The 12193-nt window shown below is 46.8% G+C and overlaps 1 protein-coding gene across 1 annotated transcript in view; it reads left to right on the top strand.

The window, feature by feature from the left end:
* The first annotated feature begins 2893 nt into the window (after positions 1 to 2893).
* FER1L5 (fer-1 like family member 5) overlaps positions 2894 to 12193 on the top strand; it is an 81252-nt gene continuing 71952 nt past the window's right edge. The window contains exons 1-5 of the mRNA XM_084614983.1: positions 2894 to 2980; positions 3096 to 3214; positions 4507 to 4562; positions 8361 to 8452; positions 9048 to 9156. Coding sequence (XP_084471109.1) covers positions 3130 to 3214; positions 4507 to 4562; positions 8361 to 8452; positions 9048 to 9156 — 342 coding nt within the window. The 5' untranslated portion in view covers positions 2894 to 2980; positions 3096 to 3129. The remainder of the gene's footprint in view (positions 2981 to 3095; positions 3215 to 4506; positions 4563 to 8360; positions 8453 to 9047; positions 9157 to 12193) is intronic.

A 12193-nucleotide genomic window follows, 5' to 3' on the forward strand; every position in this document is an offset into this window, starting at 1 on the left:
GGTTCTTCCGTCCTAAGTGCAGGACCCTGCACTTATCCTTATTGAACCTCATCAGATTCCTTTTGGCCCAATCTTCCAATTGGTCTAGGTCCTTCTGTATCCTATCCCTCCCCTCCAGCGTATCTACCACTCCTCCCAGTTTAGTATCATCCGCAAATTTGCTGAGAGTGCAATCCACACCATCCTCCAGATCATTTATGAAGATATTGAATAAAACCGGCCCCAGGACCGAGCCTTGGGGCACTCCACTTGATACCGGCTGCCAACTAGACATGGAGCCATTGATCACTACCCGTTGAGCCCGACAATTTAGCCAGCTTTCTACCCACCTTATAGTGCATTCATCCAGCCCGTACTTCTTGGAGCTGACCTTGTTCTTGAAGACGGAGGCAAAAAAAGCATCGAGTACATTAGCTTTTTCCACATCCTCTGTCACTAGGTTGCCTCCCTCATTCAGTAAGGGGCCCACACATTCCTTGGCTTTCTTCTTGTTGCCAACATACCTGAAGAAACCCTTCTTGTTACTCTTGACATCTCTGGCTAGCTGCAGCTCCAGGTGCGATTTGGCCCTCCTGATAACATTCCTACATGCCCGAGCAATATTTTTATACTCTTCCCTGGTCATAGGTCCAACCTTCCACTTCTTGTAAGCTTCTTTTTTATGTTTAAGATCCGCTAGGATTTCACCATTAAGCCAAGCTGGTCGCCTGCCATATTTACTATTCTTTCGACTCATCGGGATGGTTTGTCCCTGTAACCTCAACAGGGATTCCTTGAAATACAGCCAGCTCTCCTGGACTCCTTTCCCCTTCAAGTTAGTCCCCCAGGGGATCCTGGCCATCCGTTCCCTGAGGGAGTCGAAGTCTGCTTTCCTGAAGTCCAGGGTCCGTATCCTGCTGCTTACCTTTGTTCCCTGCGTCAGGATCCTGAACTCAACCAACTCATGGTCACTGCCTCCCAGATTCCCATCCACTTTTGCTTCCCCCACTAATTCTACCCGGTTTGTGAGCAGCAGGTCAAGAAAAGCACCCCCCCTAGTTGGCTCCTCTAGCACTTGCGCCAGGAAATTGTCCCCTACGCTGTCCAAAAACTTCCTGGATTGTCTATGCACCGCTGTATTGCTCTCCCAGCAGATATCAGGAAAATTAAAGTCACCCATGAGAATCAGGGCATGCGATCTAGTAGCTATGATTCCAATTTCCTTACTCCCATTCCCTGTTCCCATCTCCCACACCCACACACCCACCCACTTCCTCATTGACAACAGATTATATAGTAAAACTTGAGTTCTGCTTAGCTATACCTTAACCAATCATTTTCCTGAAATTTAACTAACCAATCCTAACATATTATAACATGATTATGTAACCAATTATATCCCACCACCTCAATTAGTTTACACCCAGCAAAATTAATTATACAGCAGACAGGAACAATCACAGAACCAGACAGAGATTATACAGACAAACAACAGCAAAGTGGGAACTATAATGACAAAACAATACAGAAGTGAGGATTTCACATCCCAGTATTGATAAGTGAGTTCTTGCCAGACAGGATGCTATCAAACTAAGTTTCCTTTTACATTTTCTAGGCACTTCCCTTTCTCTGGAGGTGACAGGAATACAATCCTGTCCTGATAGTGCCTAACAGCCCAATAGCACCTTCTTTCAATGTGACTAGTTTGGAATGTGAGGATGTGACAGTTCGCTTCCCAGCTTATGGCTGCCTCTGCTGCTTAGCCAAAGGCCTGAGCCTAAGCACAGGGCCACAAACTGTCACAGTAAGAGAAGGCCCTTACACTGGCAGACAGTGGTTTTGATTCTTTCTTTTATACCTCTATCACTAGCCAAGTGATAAGAATACACCTAAATTCTTAGAGTATAGGCCTTTACAGACAGGCCTGAATATCTATATCCTAACATGAGTGACAGAGAATGGATCACGTGATGATTACCTGTTCTGTTCATTCCCTCTGAAGCACCTGGCATTGGCCACTGTCGGTAGACAGGACACTGAGCTAGATGGACCTTTGGTCTGACCAAGTATGGCCGTTCTTATGCTCTTAAATACCAGCACATATCTTGTTTCAGCCAAATAACTGGCTAACTGAAGCAAGACATGTCCCATGATACGGAGAAACAGTGGAACTTAGATGGTCAGGCTGAAAACTCAGACCTTATTGAAGTCAGTGGCAAAATACCCCTCCACTTCAAGGTGGCAGAATTTCTCCCTCAGGGTTTGCATGCATCCCCAGCAGCCTATAACTCTGCTTAGGAAGTTTCCACAAGCTGCTGAAATAAGCAGTAATAAATAATTAGATCTTCTGTTGACTAATTGCTGTTCTCTATCTCCAGGAATCTCAAAGCACTTGAACATTAGTTAAGCCTCACACCCTTGGTAACTAGGTACATTTTCAGGGAAGGAAAGGACATTGTCTGAAAATGATTACTTATTATTATATCAAGTCTTCAAAATGTTATAAGTGACTCAAAATACAGAGCAAAGCTTCATTTTAAGAAAGAGGGGTGCTTATGGTTTATTTGCCCATCAATTAAATGTAGCCAACTCTGGAGAGTAGCTTGGCCATTGTTTAAAAACTCATATCAACACTACAGAATGTCTTAGGTCAGACAGTGAAAAAAGCATTGCATCCAATTGAAACGGCAGGCTGAATGCAGGTACCAGAGTGGGAATTTGTTCAAGATTCCAGAGAGTGTCCAGGTATTACCAATACCCAAAGTGGTCAGCACGTCAGGTTTTATCTCAAAAACCATATCACATGATTAAACAGCTGATCATAGCTGGTCTATGAATGGAAGCCTCTTTCCTTCCAATTATGGCATCACTTCCTGGATGCGCTATTTGACCCTTTCCTCTATATGATGTCACTCCTTGTTCTGATCTACTTCCTGGAAACGGAAATCGCATTCCATCCAGACAGGACTTCTGAGACAAAACCACCAAGTGGCATTAGGAGGTAAGCTGTAAACACAGGAGCTATTATTACTAACAGCCCCACAGCGGGACAAAAACAGGGATGGGGCAGAGTGAAGGGGAAATAAGAAAGGACTGAAGGGCTTGCATCGTTGCAGAATAAAGCCATTTGCCGTGAAGAAGGGAGCAGAAATGCTACACCTCGTCATTCTGTCTGCTAACATCCCAACTGCAAAATTCACCACACCCGACTCATACGTGTCTGCCAGCTTCAGAGGTAACAGCAGTTTGTTTAGCATTTTCCAGGAGACAACTGATCCTCCTCTGCCTTTCTCGGGTGTATTTTGTTTGAGGATCACAAAGTGGTCTCTGGACATTAAGGGCCTCCTCCTCTTCCTGGCTGAGTGACACAGGGGAAATGAATCTACTAAGTATAGAAGGACAAGACAAGAAGCCCCTCCGTGCATGAACTGTGCAGCTGGGGATTGTAACAAGGCAGGGCTTCTCCCCATCTTGGTAACGACTCCGCCACACCCACATCTCTTTTCGGCATGTTTATTCTCCAAACGTAAACAAAATCTCACCCTGGCTACAATTCCCAAGGGATTTCTCCCCTTTCCCTCTCAGACTCTCATGGCCTCCCCTCCCCAGCAAGTCCTGCAGCTCCTGACTCCTGCTTCTGTGCTCTCTTTCAAGAGCACCACCCCCCAGGGCTTTTCTCCCTGGAGGCCCCCTTTTAGAACAGTTCCTCTCAGGCGCTCACTGCCTCCCCTCCCAGGGGACCCTAACAGCCCTCCGGCAGCCTCCGAGTTCTCACTCACCTGGCCTCTCTTTCCCCAGACCCAGGTGTCCTCTTTTAAAGTCGAATCTGGGTCAGCTGATGTGACACAAGTACACTGGCCCTGCTCTCTCTGAAAGGGCCAATCTCACCCCTGTGACAGGATCCACAGACTTTGGGGTAGTGACGGGCTGGGGAGAGGAGTGTCTCAAGGATTTCCCAAGGGGAGTGCCTTCAGGAGTTAAAGGGGCTCAGAGCAGCATTTTTAAGGGGTCTGCCCAAAGCACAGAGCAGGTCAAAACGAAAACAAGAGAAGAAAAGCGTAGATTCATAGACATGAAGGCGAGATTTCAAAGCCCCCTGGGAGATTTGGATGCCGAGATTTCATTAAAATTAATGGCAACTGGCCATCGATATCCCTTAGAAACTTTTGGAAGTTTAGACTTCTGTATGGCATTTGACCTTCAGGGCTGTGCTCTAGCTTGTGGTATCCAGGTGGTCAGACTAGATGAGCACAGTGGTCCATTCTGGCCTTGGAATCTCTGAATTTATGAAATAGCCTGGACATGGAAAAGACCAATTCACTCATCCAGTCCGTCTCCCTCCCAGGGCAAGATTGCTCCCTGCAAAAGCAGGCTGGGGTCAACACTGGATATCATAAGAAAAAGATACCTGACCCAGAGAACACAGTAAACATGGGCTGCGTTCCCTCCCCACACACACTTTCAGACACCACCACTTCCATGGAGCTGCAAGCTGGGGGAATACACGGTATGTCTAATTTCTCTTAGATGTCACAAGAAGTACAAGAGTCATACAGAAGGAACAGAATCCTACTTGGAATGAGGTAAGACCCTGTAAGCAGGTGGTGTTCCCACTCTGCTCCTAACACAGCATGTGCATATACACTGCTCTGAATTTACCATCTCCCTGGGGTTTGCATGTATTATGGTTTTTATAACAAAACAGAAAACTCAGCCCAAGCTTTCTCCCATCTGGTTGTCAGGTGAGTCAGCAGAAATTATTCCTAGCACCTGCCACCAGCCCAACGGCTCTCTACAGGGTCCTAGAACCTGACCTTATCATATAGGTCCCTGAAACCTTTGCAATCCATGACTGAACCATATATGAATATGTACTACAAGTACAGGATGGTCAAAGAAAAGCTTGGAATAGGTGGGACCTACCAGGGTACAATCCAGACCAATGAGCAACTGTGTCACCCCTGTCCTGTAACTTGGGATGCCTCTGCAGTGCCTTCCTGCTGTAGCCTCCAACGTGGACTGCTCTCAAACAGCCACCAGCATGCAAGTCACTCCCAGATTATGTGTACTGCAGCCTGCCAGCCACACTTGGGTTATCCTCTTGTCTTTTACCAGCCGTGGTTATACTGCAGGGTGACCCCAGCACATCCCCAGTCCTGGATTTCCCCCCAGAAATGTATGTCTTGTACTGCCCAGCCCTCTCCTGGACAGTCCAAATCTATTAAGCCCATTATTCCTTCAAGGGAATAATATACACAGAACTCGCCACACTCAATGGAGTTATCTAGGCACTTTAAACACACTATATTAGATAAAACAATAGACCAAGTGTATTAACTACAAAGGGTGAGATTTTAAGAGAGTACAAGCAATGAGGCATAAAAGTCAGAAAGGCGTACAAGAAAAATACAGATAAAACACTTTCTAGTGTCTAATGTAACAAACTTTATTAGTTCCAAAGCAAAGTTTCTCACCACATGCTTCCAGCAGCATTACTGACCAAACTCTTCATGTCAGTTCCCCTCCCCCAGGGTCCAATGGCTGCTTCTTTTGTTTTCTCAGGTACAGAGAATGAGATAGGTAGGGAGAGAGAGGGGGGTGACTTGGGGTGTTTGCCCCCTCCTTTTTATAGTTTTTAGTCCCTCTTTGAAAAGCATTTCCAGCTAAAAACCAGGAGACAGGCAGTCTGCAGGAAGAAGGAGACTTCATGCTGTTTCTTTGCTAAGATGCAGATCTCTTTGTCCCTGCCCCCCTTCCTTGCCAAAGACCGGCCACTTGGTAGGTAAAGGCCCATTAGCTTTGCTGATACCTGGCTGGTGTGTCAGCTTGCCCTTTTGTCTTTGAGAAACTGGTTTAACCACTCTCCAGATTTATCTGGAAAACATACTTCAATCATTATTTCAGCTTATGTTCATAACTTTACATATAATGTTACTATATTCACTTTACCATGATAATACTGACCAGCAAATTATGAGTTTTCAGGTGATACCTCCAAGCATGCCTTGTACAAGGATTATTACACTAGTGTGTAGGGTGTGAATACATGGGTGCAGCCCCCTCAGGCCTCTGTTTCAGCCTGGCAGACTCCATGCTGCTAGCACATTTGTCAAGTTTAGGCTCAAAATTAGACAAGGGTTTTTAACCATCAGAGGAGTGAAGTTTTGGAACAGCCTCCCAAGGGGAGCAGTGGGGGGCAAAAACCTAAATGGCTTCAAGACTGAGCTTGAGAAGTTTATGGAGGGGATGGTATGATGGGACAGCCTACAATGGCATGTAGCCGATCTGTGACTGCTAGCAGCAAATATCTCCCATGGCCAGAGATGGGACACTAGATGGGGAGGGCTCTGAGCTACTACAGAGAATTATTTTCCAGGTATCTGCCTGGTGGGCCTAGCCCACATGCTCAGGATCTAACTTATCGCCATATTTGGGATCGGGAAGGAATTGTCCCTGGTCAGATTGGCAGAGACCCGGGGCACGGTGGGGGTGGTCACCTTCCTTGCAGCATGGGGCACGGGTCACTTGCTGCTTTGAACTAGAGTAAATGATGGATACTCTGTAGCTTGGGGTTTTTAAACTATGATTTGAGGACTTCAGTAACTCAGCCAGAGGTTAGGGGTTTGTTACAGGAGCAGGTGGGTGAGGTTCTGTGTCCTGTAATGTGCAGGAGAATCGTAGAATATCAGGGTTGGAAGAGACCTCAGGAGGTCATCTAGTCCAACCCCCTGCTCAAAGCAGGACCGATCCCCAATTTTTGCCCCAGATCCCAAATGGCCCCCTCAAGGATTGAGCAGGGGGTTGGACTAGATGACCTCCTGAGGTCCCTTCCAACCCTGACATTCTATGATTCTATGAACTCACAACCCTCGGTTTAGCAGGCCAATGCTCAAACCACTGAGCTATCCCTCCCCCCATCACAGTGGTCCCTTCTGGCCTTAAAGTCTATGAGTCTAAGTCCTCCAGGCCACTGTGCATCTGCACTGCAAAAAAAAAAAAAATCCCACTGCAGTGAGTCACGGAGCCTGAGTCTACACATACAGGCTCACAGGGCTCGGGCTACGGGGCTACATATAGTTGTGTGGACATTGGCACTCGGGCTCTGAGACCCGCCCCTTCACTGGGTTTCAGAGCCAGTGCTCCAGCCAGAGTGAGAACATGTCCCTGGCTATTTTTAGCCCTGTAGCCTGAGCCCGGTGAGCCTGGGTCTATAGACTCACTGCTGCTGGTGTTTCTTTGCAGTGTAGACATACCCAGAATAGCAGACGACTGAGCAACATGGGTTAGTAAGAGAAGAGGTAAAAACTGAGCCCACAGGGAACCAGTGACCCAGAGAGAGCAGATATGCAACAGGGGTCAATCAACAGCCCCCAAGGGGCTGGTCTTCTAGCTGTTTTTCATCATGCAATTGCAAGGGGCAGCACAACTGATTTGGAGGCCCTCTCACAACACCTGGGTTTTCCTGACCGCCAGCCCCGGCTTCCCTCTTCGAACTCATGAGTATCCCCCATTGGTTGCAATGCCGTGGGCACTATATATGTTTAACCTGAGTAACAATTCTAGACCTGCTCATCTTTGTCTCCTTGGCCTTCTCCGGGGATCGATTCAGATGTCACTCCAGTATAAATCGGGAGTAACTCCAGTGTCAGTGAAATGAATGAGAAGCTGGATATGAGTCAGCAGTGTGCCCTTGTTGCCAAGAAGGCCAATGGCATTTTGGGATGTATAAGTAGGGGCATAGCGAGCAGATCGAGGGACGTGATCGTTCCCCTCTATTCGACATTGGTAAGGCCTCATCTGGAGTACTGTGTCCAGTTTTGGGCCCCACACTACAAGAAGGATGTGGATAAATTGGAGAGAGTCCAGCGAAGGGCAACAAAAATGATTAGGGGTCTAGAACACATGACTTATGAGGAGAGGCTGAGGGAGCTGGGATTGTTTAGCCTGCAGAAGAGAAGAATGAGGGGGGATTTGATAGCTGCTTTCAACTACCTGAAAGGGGGTTCCAAAGAGGATGGCTCTAGACTGTTCTCAATGGTAGCAGATGACAGAACGAGGAGTAATGGTCTCAAGTTGCAGTGGGGGAGGTTTAGATTGGATATTAGGAAAAACTTTTTCACTATGAGGGTGGTGAAACACTGGAATGCGTTACCTCGGGAGGTGGTAGAATCTCCTTCCTTAGAGGTTTTTAAGGTCAGGCTTGACAAAGCCCTGGCTGGGATGATTTAACTGGGAATTGGTCCTGGTTCGAGCAGGGGGTTGGACTAGATGACCTACAGGGGTCCCTTCCAACCCTGATATTCTATGATTCTATGATTCTATGAAATCAGGATCAGACCCACAGTGTACAGTGAAGTGTATATTGTACTGCTTCCCTGCAGACGCTGGTGTGGTTCCTGGTTGATCGGCCCCTGGACAGCGCTTCCTTTGTGGACATACAACTCCGGGAGTGGGGTCACTTGGCTACAAAAAGGTGAATTGCGAACAGCAAGTAAAGACGGAGCCTCTTGGGCTCTTTGTGGGAGGGCCCTTCTTGATCCTTTTGCAGCCTTTCGTATCCACATGCACACACTCCCGCACATAATACAGTATTTGCCTTCCAGCCAAGGAGACCAGATGAGGTTCTCTTGTTGCTCCTTCTTCTAAAGCTTGGTCTCAACTAGGAATATGGTCACATGTAGCTTGGATTTAACACGTGCCAGCTACCCCTGACCTAAGCTTTGCTGCCTTTCCTGGGCAAGACAAAGACTAAATGGTCATTTCCAAGCAGTAACAATTCTGCTCTACCCCCAAATACCCCCTCAAAATCAGAATGTACCTGCCCCTGCCCCTGCCCAGGACCCTCTCTCTGCAAAGAGGGGAGTCTGGCACTGAGGAATCTAACCAAGACTTTTGTATGGCATTAATTGCTGGGCCACAGGGTTCCTCCATCCTTTCAAAACAAAGCACTGGCTGCCCTTCTCACATCTTGTGAGCCTCACTGAGTCCATCAAGGTGAGACTCCCTTCCTGGCACTGGGGCCGGGGGAATGTTAGTGCTACTGACAAGCAGGTGTTTCTATCCTCCAGGGATCTGGGCTCCGCTACTGTATTTCTAACATCTCTTGCTGCAAAACCAAGCAGCGTACTCACCCTGAAGGACCTGCCCCTCCTGGATAGTGGCCACCAGCCGACAGGCGTAAGTAAGAAGGATTTAGAGAAGGGGCATCCTGTTGTTTTAATTTAGATGCAATAAATGAGCCAAAGGCGCTAACGTAACCCGGTCATTGTCCAAGGTCAGACAGTGTCCAAAAACGTCCGGGGTTTGGTATGCAGAGATCTCGGTCTACTTTGTACCATGGCAAACCCACAAGGAAACAACATTTTAGCCTTTTACTAAAGGTACAGAAAAGAAGGGGGAACAGTGAAAGCCTTTGAAATGCAAAACATTAAGTAAGGTGTTCCTTTGAACTACATCCCTTGTTCCCGGTCCCGTTCGCTGGAGAGAGTTTTCAGAAGGGAAACCTCGTGCTTCCCCGGTGTTTGACAGTCTGTTAGATAGCATCGAAGATGGTAATAACTGTCCTTGGGTGGAAAAGAAGTTAGTTGAGCTGTCTGGAGCTGCGGTTAGCCCGATCCCATTTCATCCCAGGTTGGGATTCAGCTGGAGCCGGCAGAGTGGTGATGTCATCTGGGTCCCTCTCTCTGGCCCGGTCTGGTTAGGACTTCGCTCGGCATCATGATGGTGGCGTCCCAGGGTCCCAGGAGATGGGCGGGGTGGCAGCCATAATGATAAGCTCACTCCAGTAGCCAATTTTTCTCCCCAAAGTCTCTTTTTTTAAGGACCCTGTGAGACGGGGCATCAGTGTAACCGTGCCCCCTCTGGCCAAGCATGACACAGCCTCTGGGCTCACAGCCTAGTGGGACTGACAGTCTATTCCCGGTGACTGGGGGCCTACCTTTTCTCCACGCCTAATTCCATCAGGGGGTGAATAGGGGAACCCAGGCCTGACCAGTCCACCTCGGGCCCTTAAGCTAGGTCAGCAGGATCAGGATTCTTCAACTTTGACAATGCCCTGAGCTCCTTCCTCCCCTCCCCTGGATCTCTGAGCTGACAGACCCACAAAGGGATGGGTGAGCAGAATTACCCATCCCTCTTGTTACCAGGCATGATCTTAAAACAGTCCTTGAGTTATATCAGGAGGCCTCTTTGTTGGGACTAATTCAGTCTGTCTGTCTCCCTTTCCTACTTTTGCCCAGCGATGTTTGTTCTTATAAGTAATTGTGATCTTATAAACTCACTCTCACTTTTTACAGTTGAATTCGAAATTAGGGTAAATTTGTAGGGTTAATTATCACAATAGTGTAGCCTATTTTTATTTAACGTGAATTTAGCGATGTTGTTTTGCACCACTGTGAGTTCGGCTCTGGTGGCTACACTCTCAAGTTCAATAGAAACAACGAGGAGTCCTTGTGGCACCTTAGAGACTAACCAATTTATTTGGGCATAAGGTTTCGTGGGCTAGAACCCACGTCATCAGATGCATGGAGTGGAAAATACAGGAACAGACTGACAGAGCCAGAAGGGTACTGAGAAGTCACCTATTACAGGGCAGGCCCAACAAAGAAAGTAACAGAACACCACTAGCCATCACCTACAGCCCCCAACTAAAACCTCTCCAGCGCATCATCAAGGATCTACAACCTATCCTGAAGGACGACCCATCACTCTCACAGATCTTGTGGGACAGGCAAGTCCTCGCTTGTAGACAGCCCCCCAACCTGAAGCAAATACTCACCAGCAACCACACACCACACAACAGAAACACCAACCCAGGAACCAAACCCTGCAACAAACCCCAGTGCCAGCTCTGTCCACATATCTACTCAAGGGACACCATCATAGGACCTAACCACATCAGCCACACCATCAAGGGCTTGTTCACCTGCACATCTACCAATGTGATCTATGCCACCATGTGCCAGCAATGCCCCTCTGCCATGTACATTGGCCAAACCGGACAGTCTCTACGCAAAAAGAATAAATGGACACAAATCTGACATCAGGAATCATAACATTCAAAAACCAGTAGGAGAACACTTCAATCTCTCTGGTCACTCAGTAATAGACCTAAAAGTGGCAATTCTTCAACAAAAAAAACTTCAAAAACAGACTCCAACATGAAAAGAAAAGGAGGACTTGTGGCACCTTAGAGACTAACCAATTTATTAGAGCATAAGCTTTCGTGAGCTACAGCTCACTTCATCAGATGCATATGCATCTGATGAAGTGAGCTGTAGCTCACGAAAGCTTATGCTCAAATAAATTGGTTAGTCTCTAAGGTGCCACAAGTCCTCCTTTTCTTTTTGCGAATACAGACTAACATGGCTGCTACTCTCAAAGACTCCAACATGAAACTGCAGAACTGGAATTAATTTGCAAAGTGGATACCATCAGATTAGGCCTGAATAGAGACTGGGAGTGGTTAGGTCACTACAAAATCTAAACTTAATTTTCCCCAATACTAATTTTCTCCTACTGTTATTCACACCTTCTTGTCAACTGTCTGAAATGGGCCACTCTCATTACCACTTCAAAAGTTATTTTTCCTCCCTTGGTATCCTGCTGTCAATTGAATTATCTCGTTAGCCTGACCTCGCACTTGGTAAGGCAAATTACATCTTTTCATGTATGGATACCTGCTCCTGTATTTTCTACTCCATGCATCTGATGAAGTAGGTTCTAACACATGAAAGTCTTATGCCGAAATAAATTTGTTAGTCTCTAAGGTGCCACAAGGACTCCTCGTTGTTTTTTCTGATACAGACTAACATGGCTCCCACTCTGAAAGTTCAATAGAGTTACCACTGCCACTTGTTTCAGATCTATAGTTTACAGGAACACATGAAGACCAAGGAAAGTAACACAGTCACTCACAAGAACAAGGTCTAATATATTTTATCAATTTTATTCAAGTTACCAGCAAAGTTATGAATATCACAGCATATCAAATCCTAGATACATCCATGCACATAGCTACAGTCATACTCACATCCTCCTAGACAGTATTAGGATCTGATGGGTCTCTCCTGGATTGATCATCAGTAGAGGGATGGTTCCTGCTGGAGTTTTCCCCATCTGTAAAATGGGTCTAACGATTGTAACCTGGGTTAATGAGTCTGATGAGAAAGGGAGCCACACTTGTTGCTAGGTAGATGAGAGATGGTGAAAACTG

The sequence above is a fragment of the Lepidochelys olivacea genome (genome assembly GCF_965140295.1).
Source record: "Lepidochelys olivacea isolate rLepOli2 genome assembly, chromosome: 26".
Lineage (NCBI taxonomy): Eukaryota > Metazoa > Chordata > Testudines > Cheloniidae > Lepidochelys > Lepidochelys olivacea.